Below are 23,187 nucleotides of genomic sequence, written 5' to 3' on the forward strand. Positions count from 1 at the left end.
TCAATTTCTCAATAACTTCTGATCAGTCTAGTACCCGAGCATATTTACTCTGTTTTATATTAACGTGGATCGATCATGTGCTTCACAGTTTCCTCGGGAAAGCCTCAGTCGATGGGCGATGATTTCAGTCGTATTTGTGGGGGAATTAAGTGAATCTGTGTTTCCGTTTGTTCTGCAGGTTACAAACTCCCCCTGTGAACTGTGAGGATTGGTGGTGACTCGAGGCTTGCAACAAAAGTTTCTTCTAACCGACTCCCAGTTTGGGGGTGACGCGGAGAGACAGAGGGGAAAGGAAATTGGCCCTGAGAGCAAGGAATAGCTCTTCTTCTTCTATATATGCTGCCATTTGCCATGAAGAGAAAACAGAAGAGATTTTTGCAAATGACGTTGTTGTTCATGGTGGCTTTAATTTTCCTGCCTAATATTGGTCTGTGGTCTTTGTACAAGGATAAACACCTGGTGAAATCCCCAGAGCCAGGAGAGCAGCAGGTGAGTGAGATGTGTGTGTGTGTGGGGGATATAGTTTTGTTTGCTAAGTAACCAACCATTAAGATTTAAAAGCATCATTTAGCTTGATCCGTGGCTGCTATAAAAAGCTAGTTTGCACTTAATGATGCTCATGTGTCATTTTTAACTTGAGATTGCTTGAATGCCAAATGATATTTAATAGCTTGAAGACGTCTTTGATATCCCAATGGTAAATATAATGTGGAGAAAAGGAAAGCATGTATCATACAAGAAAACTTAAGCGAGGATGTTGTAGAAGGTAAATTAATCTACGGATTTAAGTTTCTCAGAAGAACACTTGCATGAATAGTTACAGAATGCAATGATGAAAATCTGGGACCAGATGCACACTCTGATATAGATAGGCACAGTCCAGTGGCTATATCTGGGCTAAACTTGGCCCCCAAAGTCTGTAATATTCACTAGGGGCAAACAAAAAGTGCAGACATTATCAGAACTTCCATCTAGTCAGCATGCAATCAGTAATGCCTCCTAGAAGGAAATACAGCAGTGTGTCTATTAAAATTGCTCATCATCCAATCAAGTTAACTGCCATTTGCTCTTCTCCTGCTAGGAACTGCTTTTCCTTTTTCTACTAGAAACTTAAAGAAGAGACTATCAGTCTTCTCCTTTCTACTGAATGTTGTTAATATGGCCTGGTACAACTATAGATAATGTATACAGAGATCAGGCTGTGTGTTTGATGTCATAATATGCACTTAAATATTTCAAATTTACAGTCCTTCAGTCATCAGTTATTATTAGCAGCAGTTGTTATAACCTGTTTTTTCTTAATATAATTCAGCTCATTAGGTTTATATATTGCTCATAAATCTCAATAAGACTTTTATTAAATTACATATATTGAGAGTTTGTTATAATGCAATCTTTTTAATCACTAACTGCTCTTAAATTCCATAATCACTTGTTTTGCATAACACTGCTGTGTTTCCACTGTGTAATCATTGGTATGTTTTAAGGCTGGTTATTTAAAAAAAAAAAAAGTTTAATTTGATCTTTTAGCTTGTTTACCATTTCCACAGCCTTGATATGAGTTTATTAGACAGCATCATGGATCATCTTAGTATATTAATATTCTTAATTTCAAGGGTCATCACCCATATAGATCGTACAATTTGCACATATTGAATGTATTTGTCATCCTAGTCAGTTGAACAATGACATATATCACTAACAATCAGTTTTGCTACTACTAAAGTTTGCTGTTCACATTACCATACCTATTATGTATAGTTGTAAAATGCTCTGAATGAAGATACTACTTTATAATAATAGGAAATCAATGTCAGTTCCTCTATTTTAAGAATCCTTTGTCTTTACAGGTTTTTTACAATACATTGGATCTCAGATTATAGGGGCTAGAAATATTTTTTTTCTAAAGACAGTCCAAAATATTGATTGATGGCTATCAGTAGTTTACAAGGAAAAAAAACACTTTAAAATCTTTTCAGTTTCTTCTTTAGCTGGTGATTTAACGAAGGTAAGGTGTTCTATGTGAAATCCACCTTTCAATGACTGACACACAAAAACAGTTTCTGTTTTCTAAATAATTATGACTAGAAATATGATATATTTTCTAGTTTTAAAAATTACAGCCTAAGTAGAGCAACATGTATAAGCAAAAAAAGGAAACAATTAAAACAAACAAACACTTCAAGAATGAACTCGCCACCTCTGAGAGATCAGCTGGTGGAATGTATGAAGAGCTAATGAGTCTTACTAATAAGATTTTAGCAACTTTAAAATTGAGTAAGTTTTATTTCTAATGCTAATTGAACAGCAACGTGACTGCGGGAAACTAATGGTAAAAACAATAAAACGTGGCAATGAAACTTTCAGCCCTGACTTCAGCTTTACAAAACTATCTGGATCTGTTCAATTGCGTGCAGTCCAATATCATTGTCCTAAGTGAGGTTCATTGTTGAAGATGTCATAACAAATGAGAACAGCAGGTTGAGGTGGAGGTGAGTAATGTTACTACCATACATTTAACTCATCCAGTTGATGTCATGATTTAATGTATGCTATATTATAGACAAAGGTGCAAAAAAGGACAAAGGATTCAAATAGTTTTGAACCAAAGAACTTAAATACTTAAAATATAAAGCAAAAAAGAAGATTGTAATGTAATCTCAGGGGAGAGATTTAGTAAAAGAATGTCAACAATCTGCTGACCCATTTTTCTATTAATTATACAAAGAGAATAACTGTTTAGCTGTGAAACTATATTTCTTACAGACTTTTTCCATTAACATTCTTAACTGTTCAATAATGAGTATGAATGCTGCAAGTTAATTTTAAGCTTAATTAAGTAGGATATCGAAAAAGTTAACTGCGATTTATTTTAGTTGTGATGTCAGAGAAAGCATGTATAACTTGGAAAAATTTAGCCTGTTACTATATAATATGGATATGATTGGGAAGAGGGGGAAAGAAGAGGGAATTATGACCTTAAAATAATAGGTGAGCAATTGGCTGAATCAAGAGTGACTCTTGCTGTCATGAATATAACATGTGTCCAACATTTTTATAGTATATTTTGACATTGGCTGTACTAGTTTTAGAGCTGATATCTTACTTTGTTAAAATTTGGCTAACATTATGTGGAATAAGCATCAGCTGTCCTTCACTGGAGGAACGGCATAGTTTTATGGTGTTTTGACTCTATATATTGCATAAAATTTACCAATGAATTTTTAAAGCAGACATCCTCCAACTTACTTGCTGAATGAAGGTTCTGTCAACCATTATTACCTCATGAATCTGCAAGTGACAGAATAGGGTGCGAGGAATGATAGTGGGCTGACTGAAGCATTGACATCATGACAATGGCAGGCAACAAAGCTAGTCAAAATGGATCATATGGTTAATGGGGTGTCTGTTTTTATCCATATATAGGAAAGAGGCCCTGCTATATGGTATGGTTGCAAGTGGGGAAAATCTGTGCTATTTATATACCTGAGCTGATAGACTATGTTACAGTGAAATGATGATTTTACAGTTCCTAGTAATAATAATTAGTAATAGAATTTCAATAGGCCACTCTTAAACTTAATCAGATCACATTGTGAAAGTCTTGTATCATGGAAGTCTTGCATAGCTATTGCTAACACGGAAGCTTGCTCTTATGAGAGGGAAATGCAAAATCAGGTTGGAAATACGATACTGGCAACACTGATTCAGAGTATATCATCACTTTAGTCATTGTGCATTAATTTTATATGCAGTACTAATCCTTGAGTGTTTCATACAGTTTTATTTCTCTGGTCTCTTGTAGTTTTCTGAAGTGATTATTTATATTTTGGTAGATTTATCACTTTGCTGATAAACACACATTGAGCAATTATCATCACAAGTACAGGATTTAAACAGAGACTCCAAAGGCACAGTGGCACAGACCAAGGGTTCTGAAATGACAGGAAAGAGTATTAAATCCCCCCCTAAAAATCCTGTTTAACAATTAAATGGCAGTTAAGAAACCCTAAATATGAATCTCAAAAATAAAACTGAATTTCTCTTTTACTCTCTATAAATCAGTCTTCCTTTTTATTCCATGGAAACAAGATACATTTAATAGACCATGTTGTTTGTCTCTTTTTTTAATAGCCTTGTTAATTCCTTAACACATCATGGTGTATTTGAGTTCTATTTACAGTTTTTACAGTTGGCTTTACTTTATTGTAACTCATTCATTCTATCCCTTCATATTGTTTGTCACCAAAATATTCATATACATGATTTTAAGTGTCTTGTCTGATCTTTTCTTGTCACCTGCCCAAGGAAAGGAGTTTAGATATTAAATTACTCTGATTCACTCTTTTAATTTCACTTCTCATTTTCTCTTATTGAAGTGCTGGTTGTTGCTTACTCCTGTAGCCACTATGATATAGTGCTAATACAGAGCTAGTTAATTTGGATAGTGTGAAACCCAATATTCACCACTGCCATGTAATTAGTGTATGTTTTATAGAAAGTATAGCTTGTGAGGTATCATTCTAGAAGTCTTGATCTGGTAGACATTAATAAATCGTTGGATTGTATGTGTTTATTGTTGTATGTGAAGTTATGAAGTTTGGCTATGTATGTGTTACTGAAACATGTTGTGAGGTTGAAAACACCCACAAGAAGACGGTCAGGTGCAACAGTTAAAAAGGCCATACAATGTTAATGGCTTATTGAGGAAATGCACACAAGCACAAGGATTACCCCAGGAACTGTGTACAATAGAGACCGCTCAGAGATAGCACTAAACAATGGGAACTGTTTGACCCAGGTCACAGCAAAAGAGCTTTCCAGCAAGTGTGAAGAAGATATAAAAGGGGGACAATGACATCATGAGGGTACCTCACTCTCTTTGCAACAACACACCTGGAAACATCTGAGGAGTGAGGACTGAACTGTGGGAAGTGATGGTCCCAGATTAGAAGGATCTTTAGCCTATATATGAAAACCTGGGAAACCCAAGGCAATTTGTGCCTTAAGAATCTGCCAGCCTGTTTATCACTTAGGGTGAGAATTTGCTAATTTATAACCTACCTATCTAGTGTGTTAAGCTCAGTTTGCGGTTTTTATTTACTAAAATAATCTGCTTTGATCTGTTTGCTATCCCTTATAATCACTGAGAATCTTTCCTTTGTAGTTAATAATTTTTTTTTGTTCTCTCTAAACCAGTTTGTGAAATTCGTAACTGGAGGCAAAAAGCTGTGCATATCTTCAAGGGAGGGAGCGAATTTCATGAGCTTACGGTGTACAGTTTTCTGTGCAGCGCAAGACAATACAATTTTGGGTTTGCACCCCAGAGGGGGAGTGCACTTGAGTGCTGGGCAATCCCCTAGTTGATTCTTCCCATGCAGAGCTGATTTCAGTGTCTGTGTCTTTCTGCAGATGGGTGTGTCCCTACTTGTTTGTGGGCTAGAGGAGGCTTGAGGGCCTGGCCAAGCACAGGGTGAAAGAGCCCAGGCTGGTGGAACGGGAGGGCTTAGTGGGACTCCAATACATCAGGTGGCACCCCGTCAGTGGGGGACAACCTGTCACAAATGGTATCTTTGTAACACAGTTTTATGAACCTGTAATAAAGTTTTATCCATGTTTATTCTATGCAACTATTCTTTAATGTAGGAAAAATGATTTCATGGGATAGACTTTCCTGTAATGCCTTTCATAGTCAAGGTATCCCAAAGATAGATACGTGTTGAAAATTACTGCTATTTTTTATTGTTGGTTGTGGGGTTTTTTTGGGGCGCGGGGAGGGAGAGGTGGGGTGGAGAAGGGTAACATGGTAAATTAAAACCCCACCTTCAAGTGATGATCTTTGTGTAGTCCATTGTGAGTGCTCATGTGCCTGAGACTGGAAGATTTTTGTTAGTAATGCCTGCACCCTACTGCTCCGAACCAAGGACATAAGGGGCGATGCAGACCAACTGACTCTCCAGTTCCATTCTACTGTCCATGGTCTGAGATGGAACCATTCAGTGTCTGCAGCACTTGATACTTTCTTCAGCTTATTTACAGTTAAAATTGTAAAAAAGTTCCTTTAATACTTTTAGATAGCTTTAGCTATTTCTTAGTACTTAGTTTGCATAAGTTTAGGGCTTGGGTGTTCCCTCTGTTCCCCCCCCCCACTTCTGAACAGGGTGACCCGAATGCCTGGGATTCAAGAACTGTTTCTCCTGCCCCCAGGCCTTCCCTGTCAGCAACCATCTGAAGTGCCTCTTACTATCTTGAGGAAACTCACATCCTCTTGAAGTGCAGCGTTTGCTGATCCTTCCACAGCAGAACTCAACAAGCCCATGAGTGTAGACTTTGAAGATCTCTTATGGATCGTGCTATGAGGCCCCAGTTTGACCTGGGTCAGACAGCGGGTGAAGGCACTGAGATTCCAGGTCCGAGAGGAGTAGACCTAAAGACTCTCTTTCACACAGAAACTTTAGGAGGGTAGAAAACACACTCCTGAACGATCAAAGAAATCCTCCTCCAGGTCCACTTTCAAGAAGATATGACCCCTTTTTCAATGCCATCAAAGTTGGGTGAGATTCTGTGCCCTTGGTAAAAGGAAGCTCAGGCACTCACAACAGACACAGTACCAATCTCCTGGCTCTAAGGAGCAAGAGTAATTTGAGACTGGCACCATCTGCTGGAATGGAACCATCCATGGTATTGAAGGGGGAGGAGCTTGATACTTCTCTTTCATCAACTATTGCATAGTCATACTGTAATAAGGAATTGTTGGCGCTGAAAGTTCTTACAATGCCTATTCTGCCAGACAGAGGGACAGGAGTCCTCCTTGCCACCACACACCTGCAGTGAGATACAGTACCAATGAGGATATTGTCATCCTCCAGGATGTAGAGTCTCCCATCCGATCCTCACAAGGATCGATACTACCATACCAGGAGCATGGCACAAAAGAGAGAGTTGCTCCCTGATCTCACAAGTTCCGTGGTTCCAATAACACCACCCATGGAATTGGGATCTATCTTTTCCTCCTCAGGTGCATCGAACTTGGGCAAGAGACCATCACTGCCTCCAGTAAGGAGGAGTCAGGAGGTTAGTCCAGATATAAGATTTAGATTCTCTCTTGGACTCCTTTCCATTCTTGTAATACAATGCACACTTGTTGGGACCAATGGTGTGAGATCTATTCTATGGGGGCTACCTCAACCACCATTTGACCCTTCTTAATGGCTGTAGTGAGGACCATGTGACCTATACATATGCTGTCCTGTGTCAGAACAACCTATTGGAAATCACGATATTCCTCTCCTTAGAGAGAGGAATCTGAACCTGCTTAGGAACTAATGGAAGAGGAAGATGAATCGGAACCGATGGGGTTATCATCATCATCCCCCGATAAGGCAGTTGTGCTGGCCTCACTTTCTCCACCTGATTACAGGCAATTCCAAGACCTATTAAGGTTGGTCATTGACATGTTCCTCATTCCCCTGGAGGAAATGCAGGAGACATCTCAAACTCCTCGACATTCTGTAGCACATGGGACCTAGCAAGGCACTGCCTGTTAATGAAGTTATTTCAGAATCTGGCAGGGTGGTCTGGCATACTCCAGCCATATGTAGTCCCACTCCAAAGAGGACAGAAAATAAATACTTTGTACCAGCCAAGGGAGCAGAATTTTTATTTACACACCCTGCTCTGAACTCCTTAGTAGGCCAAGCAGTCTCTGAAAGAAACCGGCAATATCAGCCCAAATCCATCCCTTCCAATAAGGGAGCTGAAGGCTTGGACTTGTTCATGAGGAAAGCTTTTACTTCATCCAACCTATTGTTCCACATAACATTCTGTCAGGGGCATTAATATTTAAATACAACTTTGTTAGTAAATTCTGCAAACTTGGAATAATTAACAAGGTCCTGCAGGAGGACAGAGCACAGTTCCAAGCTGCCATTGAGGAAGGCAACCTACCAGGTCATCTCTTCAAGCCTCAGTCAATGCAGCAGACACAGCCTCCTGTTTGATGGCAACAGCTATTGTCGTGAGTAGGACATTGTGGCTTTAGTCTTCAGGATTTTCCAGGGAAGTCCAACCTACTGTGGAGGATTTGTTTCTGAAGGGAACAATTTATTCAGTGGGAAGACAACTGATTCGTTACACTTATTGAAAGATTCAAGGGCAACCCTCTGCTCACTAGGGATCTATACTCCAACACCAAGGAGGAAATTCCACAGGCCAGAACCATATAAGCAATGACTGGCACCTCAATGCTTTAATGATAAAGGGGTTATGAATCACTAGTGAAATGACAGAGGTTGCAGTAAACACATTTCCCCTTCTTCGTCCTTCCAACCCTTTCTTTCCAAGCTTTCCAATCCTAACCTGCCACTAAGAAACACTTTCGGACTTCCGAGAGCTGTGAACCACTCCAGATACGATGTCCATCTACCCAAACTTATGATACCCAGTTTTGGTGGCCATCTGTCTCTTTTCTTCCAAGCTTGTCAGATAACAACAGTCAAATGGGTTCTTGACATGATTCATGCTGCCTACACTATAGAGTTCCTTTCCCTGTTCCTCTTCAGGGACCCCTCTTGCCAAAGGATGCACAGTCAAGAACTAGATGCTCTGCTTCATCTGTGAGCAATAGAGGCACTACTGTTGTAATACTGGGGAAAGGAATTTTTACTCAAAATATTTCCTCATCCCCAAAAAGAAGGTAGGATGGAGTCTCATCTTGGATCTCAGACAGCTCCATGATTGTATCTGCAGACTGAGGTTCAGTTTCAATAATTCCCTCACTGAACAAATACTACTGATTCACAGCTCTCCGTATGAAAGATGCCTACTTCTATATAGACATCCATTCCTCCCACAGAAGATGCCTAAGGTTCACTGTATGCCCATACCATTATCAATATACATGCTTCCCTTCAGCCCTGCAACTATGCCAAGGATATTTACAAAAGTAGTTTCAGTAATGGCAGCTCATTTCTAATGACTGATTACTGAGGGGGCGATCTCATCAAAAGGAACTGACAGCAACCTCAATTTTGGTCAATCTTCTGAGTTCACTGGGAATCTGCAAAAAATTTTCTGTATAAAAAAGTCCATTTTAGATTATAGACAGACTGTAGATTTTGTTGGGGCAACATTGGACTCGATCAGTGCCAAGGCATACCTTCCTCAGGATGGATTCCAATCTATAAAGAACTTGTCACTTAACATCAGCTGAGCCCACAGACATCAGTCCATTCAGTCTTATTCTCCTAGGTTACATATCTTCCTGCACCTGTGTGACACCCTTCATGGGACTTTGCGTTTGTTGCCTCCAGGATTGGCTTTGCACAGTATATGTGCTGAGTATGAAAAAGCTAGCATTGATTTCCACACACAATGCAAGCTTTTCTAGCCTGGTGGGAGAACAAGACCCCCTGCCTCAGAAGACATTAATCACAGATGCCTCCTTGTGTGATATATTTATCTAGATAGATACTCCACTCTAAGGGACATGGACTTCCCAAGAGTCCCGAATGCACTTAACTATAACTGTGTGCAGTCTGTGAAGCCTGCAAGTGATTCTTGCCATTCATACAGACCTTGTATAGTCAGGTGATGTCAAACATGATTACAGTATTCTACATCAACAAACAAGGGGGTGTGATATCTGTACCTCTATGTATAGAAGCTGTCAATCTTTGGAACTGGTGTATTTGCCACCAGATCACTCTGTTGTCAGTGCAGCTCTCAGGGATACATAACACACTGGTAGGCAGCCTCAGCGGACAGTTTTCCAAGGACCATGAATGGGAGCTACATGATTCCATAGTATAGACATATTTTCCCAATTTGGGGGGGGGAGGGCGCGTTCCCCCCTAGTATCTGTCTGCATCTCACAAGGACTGAAAATGCATGATCTACTGTTCCAGAGGAGCTCAAGGTCAGGAAGACTCACTCCTAGTCATTTGGTTGGGACAACCGATCAAACTAGATGGAGTGTTGGTCGTCCTGATTGCTCCCAGATGGTCCAGACCATTCTGCTTGCCCAATATTTTTCAGATGTCAACATGTTCATACACTGGTATCCAATCCTTCCTGGACTTGTTCACTTAGGACAGGCAAGGTCAGGCATCACAATACAGCTTCCCGCCACCTGACAGTCTGGTATTTGGATGGGTTTTGACTCTAAAAAGGACACATTCACAAATGGTTGAGGCTATCCTTAGCTATAGTAGGAAGGAGTCCACTAGAAAGTGCTACGTGGAGAAGTGGAAAAGGTTCTGTCTGGTATCAGTACTATCTGATGACTCTCTGACATCCCCATCATGTTTTAATATACTCTTTCTTTAAAGACTTTAGATCTGGGTACACACAACAGCTTTTTCTGCCTGCTATTCCATAATTTACGACCACTCCATCCTCACCCATCTGTACAATGTCTGAAAGGTCTGGTCCTAGCCTTTCTTTGCTATAATGAAACCTACTCCATCATGGGGCTTCAATCTGGTCCTTTCAGAATTAACAAGGCCTCCATTCAAACCACTGGCCTCATGTTCTTTGATCCACCTATCTATGAAGGTTCTGGTCACCATCACCTCAGGTAGACAGGTAGATGAGCTGATCTGTTGAGCTTTGGCATTTTACCTACAAAGAACAAAATCTTTTAGGAAATTGCTTAGACTCTCAAATAGGGCCGAAGCCGCTTTGGTAATCTTACTTTGAGATGTTCCTCTTACTGACATCTGTAAAGCTACAACATGGCATTCTGTCCATACCTTCATGAGACATTACACCCTGTTGCAAGTTTCTTCAGCTGATGCTTCTTTTGGCACAGAAGCCCTCCAGTCATCGATACCACAGAAGTCCTTGTACTTTCCTTTAATGAGCTCTGCTTGTCAGTCAATTACAGTGGAATACACAGAGGGACTATCACTTGAAGGGGGAGGAGAAGTTACTTACCTCATGAAGTAACTGAAATTCTTCAAGATGTGTGGTCCCTGTCTGTGTTCTGCTACCCACCCACCATCATCTCTGCTTTGGATCCTTTATGCAAGATTCATGGTAGAGAAGAAACCGGAGAGGTGGTTGTTCTGCACCATGACATATGTCCTCTCTTTGGAGCACAAGAAGGAGAAGGGCACAGGCATGGACTAACAGACACTGCTAGCAAAAATCTTCTGGTCTCAGGTGCATAAAGCACAAGTGCACCCATAATGGAATACAGGTAGGAACCACATATCTTGAAGAACTCAAGTTACTATACAAGTCAAGTAACTCCTCTTTATTCTTATTTTCTAGAAGCCTCCTATAACCCCTATTCTATTTGTTTAAATCATCCTCTCACCTCCAAGTCTCCCTCCTTTTGGTTGCTCAAATCTCTTTTTACCCTACTGACTTGAATTCTTTTCCCTGCGTCTGACGAAGTGGGCATTCACCCACGAAAGCTTATGCTCCAATACATCTGTTAGTCTTAAAGGTGCCACAGGACTCTCTGTTGCCTTTCCCCCGCCCCAGTCTCTCATATATCATTTCCCTCCTCCTATTATTTGCATACCCTTTTCACTGTTTCTCTCTTTTCCTCCTCCTCCCCACTCTGTCTATCTGGCTTCCCCACATTGGAGAGTCTATGGGAAAGAGTGCTTCAACTTTTTTGCTTCTCTGGGTGTCCAGCATCTGCTGCTGGAGACTGCATCTGCCTGTGTTCCACAATGTTCTGCTGTGCACAAGAGCAGAACAGATCAGAGATGAGTGGGTACTTAAGTTAGCTCCCTAGGTGCACTAGAATGAGTGGGTACTTAAGTTAGCTCCCACCAGTACACTAGTAAGCAGGGCTTTGTCATGAGTAAAGCAGGTAAGGAAGGTAGGTTGGCAGGGGTTATTAAAGAAGTCACCTAGTTCTCCCAGCTCCTGCTCTTTCCTCCATCACCAACACTGCATCTCTCCCAAATCTAATGCCTTGTGCAAACTTACACTGGTTTAATTCAACTGGTTCAAACTCCTATGTGGACATACTTAGGTTGGTTTCAAATTGATTGTCAGTTTAGCTTGGGCAGGCTGAACTGATATGTCTGTCTATGGTACTTATATGATCCCCATGACCATAGTATCTGAGCACATCACAATCACTTTAGGGTATTTATGCTCACAACACCTCTGTGAGATAGAGAATTACTACTGTCCCAACTTCCCAGATGCACAACTGAGGCATAGGCTAATTGACTTGCCCAAGGGCACACAGGAACTCTGTGGCAGAGCAAAGAAGTGAGTCTGGGTCTCTGAAGTCCAACATGAATAGCCTTCCTCTCTAGTTTGTCCTTTCTTTCTAAGATACAGGATATAAGCAATGTAAGAGTATGCACATACAGTTTTAAGTCACACCTTTAGTTACATTACTACAACTTTGTGTGTCAATAAGTCTATGCTTCCCCTTTCTCTAGCCACATTTTATCCCAAAGTATTTTGTAAAGCTCCAGGTGAGATAATGATAACTCAGGGGCTGTATAGGCAAATGTGGCAGCTGTTGAGAATTCAGCAATAGCCAGGGAAAATAGAAAACTACAGGGCATTTGGAAAAATATGCTGGGATGTTTTTTCACAAATTTGTAGAAAAATTAGTGAGGATTTCCCCAAATGTCCAGAATGTTTGCAGTAATCTATTTTCTACTGGGCTTGGATTTGTTGTTTATATTCTAATATGAGATACTATTGTAAGCCACAAGTAAAATCATGAAAACAGGAACAAGCTTTACAGAGTTTTTCCAAAGTAGTCTTGCCTGCATCACAGAGAACCAGCAAGTTGAGTGAAAAAAACATTGTATGCCCTATTTTATTTTTTAATTTTTTTTGGTGGCCCATAGCAAACATCTCAAAAGAGCCATCTTATATTCTTTTTACTACTGGTATAGTGGAAGCTGGATAGCACATTCCACTACTACTTGGCAATTCATTTTCTCCGTCTACTGACCTGCAAGGGGCCCTATAGAGAATGGAGTAACTTTTGATGTTCTTTGACCCTGTGGCCTACTAAGAGAAGTGTTGATTGTCTGTTAATGAAATAATAGTTTTTCCTATCAAAGTGTGATAGAATATTCAGCTATTTGCAAATTAAAAACTTTCAGCCTTTTTCGTATGGAACATCCCTTCAAAATTATTATTTATTGATTTGTAGTATCAAAGCACCTAGGACCTCCAGTCATTGTGCTCGACACTGTACAAATACAGAACAAAAAGACAGTTCCTGCCCTGAAGCACTTACAACTTACTGTAAGTATAAGACGAGAGATAAAAGATGGAAACAGATGGGGAAATACAAGGAAACAATGAGACAATATTGGTCTGCATGGTAGGCTGTGATCTCAGTGTACCAGTGGCCTAACCATTGTCAGGTTTTTGCAGGCATCATGGCAAAGGAAAGTTTTGAAGCAGGATAATTAGGTAGTTTTGGCAATGTTTATGGGGAGCTGCGCCCCAGCCTGCGAGGTATCATCGGAGAAAGCACAAATGTGCTTGCTTGATAATGTAACGAATGGGTAGTGGAAGTTGGCATCATGGACTGATTGGAGTCAGGAGTCAGTATCTTGACAGTGAGTGAGAGAGAGAACGTTAATGCAGATGAACCTTGAAAGTGTATAAATGCAGATCCAGTGACTCCTAGCCTGCCTGGCAGTCACAATGCAGAGCTTAAATGCTATAAAGTGCTGTCTACTGGCTGTCTGTACATGGTTGAATTTCACCTGTAGTATAAATAGTTAAAAATGCAGTTAAAGGAGTAAAATGTGTTATATCTACTTTTGCGTGCCTGTACATCTTGGTGTGATCTTAAAAAGTCTCATTTTAAAATGATAGAACTTTTATTACTTTTACTTTTGGCACCTAACAATATTTTTATGTTTAATTCAGTATACCAGAGGAAGTACTCCTGTGGCTAATTTGGTACCTATCTATTTGCAGGGATATTACCCAAAAGGGTATAATTTTGAAGATGAAATGACTATTTTCTATATCTAAACTTCAGTCCAATTTAAATTTTATCTATGTTTATTATACAACCCCTGTTAACATTTTTCCCCTGTCTATTTTAGATTAATTAATTCTTGATAATTTTTTCTAGGAAAAAAATCTAAAAATAATCCAAAACATTTCCCCTATGAAGAATCTAAGGCCCTGATCCTGCACTGAACTCAGAGCAGGTGGACCCCTGCATCCATACAGAGATCCATTGAAGTCAGTGAGCTATTGTGGGCTCAGGTGTCTGTCCACAGGGAGCACAATACAGAATCAGGACATAAATTAGAAGAAGAACAGCTCAGCTATATTAAAAATGTCAAAAAATAGCTACATTTATGGCCCTGATCCAGCCAAACACTTAGGTCTGTATTGACTTCAGTGATATAACTCTATCTTCATAAAGTTAAGCACACATTTAAATGCTTTGCTCGATTGGGGCCTAGGAGAGGGGCATGTTTGAATGGTCACATTAAACAAGGTAAAACACACTGCAGAAACATGTGAATTTGAAGGTTGATAATTTAATCACAAAGCAACTTGGGAAATTCTCAATTAAGATTCCCACACCTACCCTACCTGACCCTCAGCCAGTCAGGTGGAGCAGACTAGGCTGACTAAAATAAGATGCAGCATACATCTTTGCCCGTCCCTCAAAATTAATTGAAAGCTTTTTTTTGGGCAGGGGGCAGTGCGCGGGGGGGGGGGGGGGGGCAGATGGAACCAGTCCAGTAAACTCTTTCCCTTGTCTTTGGTTGACATGATCTCAGCCTATTATACCAGCTCCCGTCTGAAAATGTTTTAACAGAGATACCTCAGAGTATGGTGTACTGGCAAGCCCAAGTCTCTTATGATTCATGGCTTGCTAGACATGATGTACAGGACCTTGTGCTGCCATTTTTTGGAGAAGGTTCTACTGCTGGAACCTTCCTGAAAATAGTTCTGCAATTATGGAGGAGGGAATGAACTTTCTTCTGGGGACATTTGTACAGCTTGTCAAGCATTACTTATAGAATAGTATTCTGAAGGGGAGGAGAAAGTTTGCTCAACAGATGTAGCTATACCATATTAGGAGGGGGCAGGAGGCAAACTTAGTGTAGGTAGGAATTTAACTGAGAATTGTCTGCCTTTCTCATTCATAAGTTCTCTAACATGGTATCAACAGATTAAATTGAGTTTTTTCTTACTCTTATTAAAAATACTGAATTAATGGATTAGATAATGGCCTCCAAACTTATTCATATCTAGTTTCTCAAACACTGACCTGACCTCCTGATTTCTCCAGTGACAAATACCTGATTTGACAATCATGTCAGCTGCCCAAGCCCTCTACAATTGCACTGTGTGAAAAAGAAATATAAAGTGAACTGTACAAACTGGTTCTATACGAGTTATGAACTTACATTTCCATAATGCCTTTCCCACTGAAGGATTCCAAATGGTCTATAAGCTTGAACTAATATACAAGATATATAGGCCCTTGATTGTCCACGGTGTCCAAGAGTTGTTTGCAACTCCCTGAATCAGAGCTACCTGGTCCCAGTGCAAGTTAGGGATGTAAGTGGGCAGCCCAAACTTACGCAACTGGTGTAAGGTTCCTCATAGGACTTTATACCAGTGGAGAATTGGGCAGAGTAGAACTTTCTCCTGCAACGTCCCCTCCCCTTCCTCTCCTCCGCACACCCTGTTTCTGGAATGTCTCCAACATGCTCTCCCCTTATCATTACACTGAGAAGGAATGGCTAGCTCTCATACAGGATAGTAGAGCCACCTCTACCAGATTTATAGCAGCAGGGAGTTCCCATACATAGGTTCCCCATTAGCCATCTTTGGCTGAATTTAAGGCCCCTTCATACTGCTTATGCAGTGCAAATTAGTTTTAGTGGACTAGAGAATCTGGCCCATGCAGTTCACACATTACTTCATCCACCACTGAAAAACATCCAGTTTTGGGCTAAAACATAGTGACCATTTAACAACCTATGTCAACACCGCACAAAAGTTTAGGACAGAACAGGAAACTACAGTAGGAATTTATCGTATGTTTCACAGCTCTATTTAAAATAAAAGATGGGTTAATCTGTTTTTGTGACCCATTCCTCCTCCCCCACCCCACAAAAGAGCATTATAAGAGTTTATTTTGAGAAATAAGAGTATGAAAACAGGTGGTTAGTGATAGCATGTGTACTTAAACCTTATAGCCAGATTGTGACAGGCCCCTGACTGGTTACACAAGGTAGGGAAGAAGCAAGAAGCATTCCCAACTCCTTGTGTACCAGCTTTGGATCTAATGACAGTGTGGCTGGGGAGTGCAGACACTGCCCAGGTATCCTTGTCAGCAGTGCTAATCTCCCAAGAAGGGGTGGGATGTATGAGATGAGGGTATTCTATTCTAAATGTTTTTACACTACTCTCATCAGTGGACGATCCCAGCACCCTCCACTAGGTGGTGTGACTAACATCTGTCGTGTGGTTCTCTCAACCTCTCCCTAAGGAGAAAATTGTGTTCAGTGTTTGGTTTTGGTAGTGGTTGTTTAAATATGTGTGTGTCAGTGCTTAATTTGTAATGAAAGAGGTGTCAAGGCTCAAGGTAGGTGGCTGGAGAATGGCGGCTGCTGGCCGGGTGCTCAGCTTTGAAGGCAAAGCCTCTGCCAGCAGCAGCACAGAAGGGTGGCGTGGTATGGTGCATTGTTACCCTTACTTCTGCACTGCTGCTGGCAGCCAGAGAGTGGCAGCTGCTGACCGGGAGCCCAGAGGTCTTTGAAATGCCAAGCCTAGAGGTGTCTGGGGTCAGCCCCAGCAAGCCATGGCACAAATGAAGCACTGGTGTGTGTGCGTGTGTGTGTGTGTACTGCTATTTTGTGTTTCTGTTAAAGAAGACAAGGTCAAAGTGCACCATGCAATTGGAAGGTTTGTTATGGTCCTTAGTTCCTGGAGGAGTTTGTTCCACAGTCTGGTAGTGACCCCACAAAAAGCTCTGTCTCTTGCACAGAAGAGCTTTACCTTTTGCACAGTCCTGCCACCCTACCCTGAAACTATCTCAGCTCACGGGTCAGATAGGAAAACTAGTCAGCCAGAGAGGTGAATGCAATCTGCACCTATGAATGCCTCAGAAGGATTTTTTTCCTGGGACTCCAGCTGTGACTCAGCTACTTTGCATTGTCTTCCAGCTCAGGATAGTTCTTAAAGTTACAGCTTAACACACTTGTTGATTTTATTAACCATTTTTATGGCAATTTAAACGTGTACTAAAGATTTCCAAGAAAGGTTAAACAAACACACACTGGTCATGTAATGGGGAAAGATCTCCCCTATTCAGTCTCTCAGCATACCACACTCTTTCTCTAAAAAGAAATACATTTCAAGGTATTAATTATTGTTTGGATTTCTCATTTGAGTGCTGTGAAAATTATTATATTTGGTTCCTTAAATCTTGGAACTTTTTAGATTGCTTTTCTAAGGAGTGATTGTGACACATTTGCATGGAGCGTGCATGAAGAACACACATTAATGGCACATTACAAGAAGTATATTGCTATCTTACAGGCTCTGATAAACGACCACATTTTAAGTTGTCTTTGATATGTACACAAAATGAATGACAAGCTTGAATGGATGTTGTTTATCCAGAATGCTTCAATATAAACTAAAGTGACAATCAAATTGCTGATAAAATTTTACAATTATAACATCAGTATAAAAATGTAAATCTAGAACTTTTGACATTAAGTAAAGTCAAGGGTGCTCTATTAAAATAATGGTCACAAAGCACAACAAGGAAAGGGATATAAAAAGGAGTTGGGATAGTTACAAGAATTACTTGAAACCCACACAAAATTGATGTATGAAAGCATCACAGCAAAATACTGAATACTTTTTTAGCTTGTGTTGCATACAGAATTAGTTTGTTCAGCATAGTAGATCCCCCAACAATAGTAAGGGCATCCTGGAAAAATAATTGAAACTGTCAGATACATTTTGCCAACAGATGTTGAGTGGTAGGAAATTTTCTCTAAGTATGTCAAGAAGCTCCATCCTATAATGGTCAAATCTTATTTTCCTTCTTGGTTTATCAAAGCCCAAAAAGAAAAAGCTTTAGAATCTTCCTTATGGCATAGAAGGCCCATAAAGAGAGAGAACCCCCAATAAAAGTACTGCCAAAACATTCATCAGCATAATCCAGCCAATTCTATTATATGAGAGTGAAATCTGGATCTAACTCTAACAATAGCTTGCACTAACTAGGATAAAACCCCAATAGTAACCCAACAACTGCAGTTCTGCAAACACTGCAGGTGTACGGGAACTCCAGCTACAACAGCTGCAGAGCATGATGGGGCTGATGCCCCATGTTAATCAAAGAAGAAAAGAATATTCAGCCTCTGGTATCACCTCAACCAAAGCAGCAAACACTCCCTTCACCACAAAGCACTTGAGGATCAAAAGCTATATCCAAATGAAAACACAATCCGGTTATTTGTCATCACCCTCTGGGCTCAGCAAATGCAAACTCATGACCAGCAGAGCAAACAATCAAAACCAAAAGATGCTCAAAATGTTAGGCCAACACCTAAGCCACCAATAGATAAGTTACTGGGAGGGATAAATCATAAACAGCAGCAAGCTGGCCTGCTACAGATCCCTGCACAGAGCTATCATACTAGGAGACCACTTCATTACAATGAAATATGCAAAACTAAGGCAGATTCTCACCAAATCAGTGACCACAAACTAGAGGTGGAAATGAGGATGTACAAAGCACAGTCTAAACCCAGAGAGGTGTGACTGCATGGCCAGTGTAACAGAGGACACATTAAGACAGACAGACACTTTCTGTTCCAATGTCTCAAATATGAGGAAGTGAGCCAAATATCTCCTCAAATGATCTGGAACCTTAGGACATCTCATCCAAAAGTGATGAGGAAAAACTGTCTGGTCCTCGCAGAGAGAGATGGCGCAGATGTCACTGTGCTACATAGCAACCTGGCACTAAATCAGCAGTGGTCAGCAATGACAAATGAACATGGGGGGGCAGAACCCAAACAGAGTGTATAGTCCTATTCTGGGTGCATTATACCTGCCTTTGGAAATGTACCTGATGGGTCTGTGGTTTTCTTCCACTCTATTCATACCAATAAAGTCTTATTGAATTGAAAACAGAATAAGACGCTGTGTGTTGAAGCTCTCTTTTGTTTTCAGCCTTGTTTGATCCACTAGAAGAGTGGACTCTACAGAAATACTTATTAGTCCTCCGTGCCATTCTTATTTATTATTGTATTGAGTGCCCAAAGGTCCCAACAGGAATGGAGCCCCATTGTGCTAGATACTGTACAAATGCATAGGGAAAACATTGTCCCTGCCCTCAAAGAGCTTGCAAACTAATTTTAGTAACATCCAAAATGCTATTTCCTATTTCTGGCATTCTGCAGTGTTACCTTTTTATCCATGTGTGATGATTCTTGGGGTACCCAGGACTGTGACTCATCATGTTATTCCTTACATACAGTGAGGAGGAATCTTGGAGTAGCTGGGTGTGAGCTCCCTAACACCACCAGCTTTTAGCCATTCCAGCACTTTTCTTTGGGCTATGCCAGCCCTAACTTTGCCTTGCAGGTTAACAATAGGTGCACCCCAATCCCTGAGCCCCCTTGAATTGTTCCCCTGTGATAGCCACCCCTGACACTGGCTGCACCCAAAGGTTCAGGGTAGCCCAGTTAACAAGTTTTACCTTAAACCATTGCTCCTGTAAACCACATAGCACTCAGGTGAGCACTTACAACTAACCAAAAGTAGGTTGATTTAAGAAAGGGTATTTAACTAGAAACAAGAGTGAGTGGTGGAAACAATTTATTACAATACAACACAGAATCACAAAACCTGGGGCTACACTTATCAATAGTTACTTTCCTTTCCAATAAAGTAGATTTTCACCCCCTCTTCTTTCCCCCTCCCCCCCCAAAATCAGTCTCTTACAAGGTTGGCTGATTTCTCAAGAACTGGGATCCAAAACATTCATGAAATAAACCTCCTCTCAGCCAGTGGTTTTCCTCAGTGAATAGATTGTGTGTCTTTTCCTATGCTCTGTTACACTGAAAACAATCTTTTGTTTCTATTCACAGCCAGGGCAAAGCTGTTTGTTGTAATGTTCCTTTTTCACCTCCTCAGAGGTTTTGATTGTTTGGTGGTACCTCTCATGGTTTTCCATTGATAGTTTTAGGAAGGAGCAAGGCTGTTCAATTGAGCCTTGTATTACCTCACCAGCTGATTAGGGAGGGGCGTAACCCTTCCCCTTGCCTGAATGGGTCCTCACCCAGACACATTATCTTCTGGAGACCAATTTCTACTCCAAGTCCATAAAGCGTGGTTTCAATATACATACATAATTTCTTAAATATTACCCATACATTGACAAATTACAAGCATTTTTTAGACACTGCACATGATATCCTTTATGGATAAATACCCTGCCAGATATGTGTTTGGTGTAATGAGTTTGTCAGGTGTGAGGTGAGAGCTGCTTGCAAAGAGCAAGGGGACCCTTTGCCAGTGGGTCTTTCTGCTCACATAGTGTTACATAATGTTTTTTGTTGCCTGCTCCTCCACAGACAATTTATACACATCTCCTTTTGCAAAGGTAGCTCTATACCAGGGATTTTCAACCTTTTTCTTTCTGAGGCTCCTCCAACATGCTATAAAAACTCCATGGCCCACCTGTGCCACAATAATTCTTTTTCTACATATCCAGTAGATTAAAAGCCAGGGCAAGTGGGCTGTAGCCCACGAAAGCTTATGCTCAAATACATTTGTTAGTCTCTAAGGTGCCACAAGTACTCCTGTTCTTTTTGTTAGGGGGTAGTAAGCAGGGCAACTGCCTGGGGCTCCATGCCACCGGGTGCCCCGGGAAGCTAAGTTACTCAGGCTTCAGCCTCATCCCTGAGTGCTGGGGCTCAGGCTTTGGCTTCTGTCTCAGGCCCCAGTGAGTCTAACACCGGTCCTGCTCTCTGGTTTATTTTGATGGACCCCCTGAAACCTGCTCACAGCCCCTCAGGGGCCCCGGACCCCTGGTTGAGCACCACTGCTCTATACGATGATTTACCTTAGGGATCATCATGGATTTTTTACTATGCATTTGTGAGTCTTTGCTATTAATGAATGCATCAGCTCTCTGATGATCTTGGTGTTCTGTAGGATATGGAGCTATTGAATTATCTCCGAGAGGAGCTGTTTGCTCTTCACATTCACCCTCATGACTAAGAATAAGATTTTGTCATGGAGGTAATGGACTCCGTACTTTCAGAGACCTTCGTGATATTTTCTGCTTCAGCTGTAGCCCCATGCACCGGGACAGCGGGTGCCTGGGAGCTATCAGCCACCGCAGGGATTCGGGAGCTCTCAGTTCTACCCCCCACTGGCAGTCAGCCTCCCCACCCCCATTATTTTTAGTAAAAGTCATATGTCACTGGCTTCTGCGAATTTTTGTTTATTGCCCATGACCTGTGTGTGACTTTCACTAAAAATAACCATGACAAAATCTTACTCATTGCTTTCTGACATTTAGTTATCTTTACTCTTTGCACATGGACTCTTCCTTTCATATCTCCCTTGAAGCCTATCTCCAGTTTGGTCATGAAGAAAAGGTTTCAAAGTTCTTGTCTGCCACCCTTCTCTCCTCCTAATGTGCTTGGTCTAACAAAATCAATTGACTTGATCTTCTCAGCTTAGTTACCTTTTTCAGGATACAGGCCGATCTGTAATTTATTGACCTGCTCTTTGGGGGAGCTAAACTGCTCTGTTTAGTGATGCTGGAAAGTGAGAGAGAAGCTGCTGGTGGGAGTGAAAGGAAAATAAGAGGAAATACACAGAAAGGGGGAGCAGTGTAGACATAAAAGTAACAGGGAGGAGGAGGAAAAGCAGTGTCAGGGATGGGGGACATATTTCCCTTGTGTAATATGTTCCGAAATCGCCACGTCTTGTTGTTAACTTTCTTTCTTTCTTTCTTTCACATTTCTGTTTTCCATATCATTTTTATGACTTTTTAATGTGTGGCACAGCTCAGCGCCACCTTAATTCTCCACTGTAATTTCTTAAAGTATATTAGTAAAGCTGTTTTGGAATGCCATGGATTAATGATGCATTTAAACTGCTTTAAAATGACCCTAGGCGAGGTCAATTATTGAAATAGTGCCGGTGAGGAATATTTTATTTTGATTGCAGTAAGCTCTTAGTTTTATGTTAACCACATCATACAAACATGACCTGCCAGGTTTTAATGTTGTACTGAATTCAAAATATGAGAAGATAGCATATTTCAAACTCTCTTTTTTTTTTTTAATGGAAAACTGAAATCTCTGCTCAGATTTGGCATTCAGAAAGCTGACTCTAGTCTCATTCTATTCTGGTATATGTGTGGTCACTGTTTTTGTGCTGATTCTGAGTAGAGCAGGCTTGTCTGACCTTTGTGATAAAAAGGCAGAATTTACTGAGGCACAGGTGCTGCTTATGGTCAATTAGGTAATGCTTCATTTTCTTTCCAATTCCATAGCCCCCAGCTCAGTAATATTACAGTGCCTCTCAAGTATTTAAAAATAGATATAATCTCTCATTCTTCCTTTCCAGCCTATGGGAGAAATAGCTTGAGTAGACTGGGTTGGTTTTTTTTTTTTTTTTTGGTAGTGGATGTAACTTGAGGTAAAGGTAAGATTCCCAAATTTTTAATATACTGTTGGTAACAACTCCTTAGGCTCCTACTAAAACCAAGTCTAAGGCAAAGCAGGGATTCTGAATGACTTTTTATTATGTTTCTGACATTCTGTGCCCTTTCAGACAGCAGCAGCCAGCTACAGATTTGCAGATGATGAAGTCAAAAATGGAGAATCGTCAGATTGTTCTTAAGCACATGGCTAGAAGCAGGCTTTCAATTCCTCTTAAATGACAAAGGAATCTGTGACTGTGTGTGGAGAGAAACATGGACTTATGTGTTCCACAATCACACAGTGCAGGGCAGTGCACCGAAAAAAACACAACCCAGATCTGTCTTGGGCAAATTGACTCAGTGGCGAACAAATTTAAATGCTTAGTCGTATTGCCATTGAGATGGTCTATGAGTTGCACTAAACAGGAAATCATAAGAGATACTATGAAGGTGAATTACCATCATGTGCTGGCACTTCATTGGGAAGTAAGGATAATTCCTAGCGCTGTGAGACT

General features: G+C 40.8%; 1 protein-coding gene across 2 annotated transcripts in view; it reads left to right on the forward strand.

Moving 5' to 3' along the window:
• Nucleotides 1-336: 336 nt before the first annotated feature.
• GALNTL6 (polypeptide N-acetylgalactosaminyltransferase like 6) overlaps nt 337-23,187 on the forward strand; it is a 948,073-nt gene continuing 925,222 nt past the window's right edge. For both annotated transcript variants that reach the window (XM_024194141.1, XM_024194132.1), the window contains exon 1: nt 337-489. In XM_024194141.1, the coding sequence (XP_024049909.1) occupies nt 337-489 (153 nt within the window). The remainder of the gene's footprint in view (nt 490-23,187) is intronic.

The sequence above is a fragment of the Terrapene carolina genome, unplaced genomic scaffold (assembly GCF_002925995.2).
Source record: "Terrapene carolina triunguis isolate 2854851 unplaced genomic scaffold, T_m_triunguis-2.0 Scaffold66, whole genome shotgun sequence".
Lineage (NCBI taxonomy): Eukaryota > Metazoa > Chordata > Testudines > Emydidae > Terrapene > Terrapene triunguis.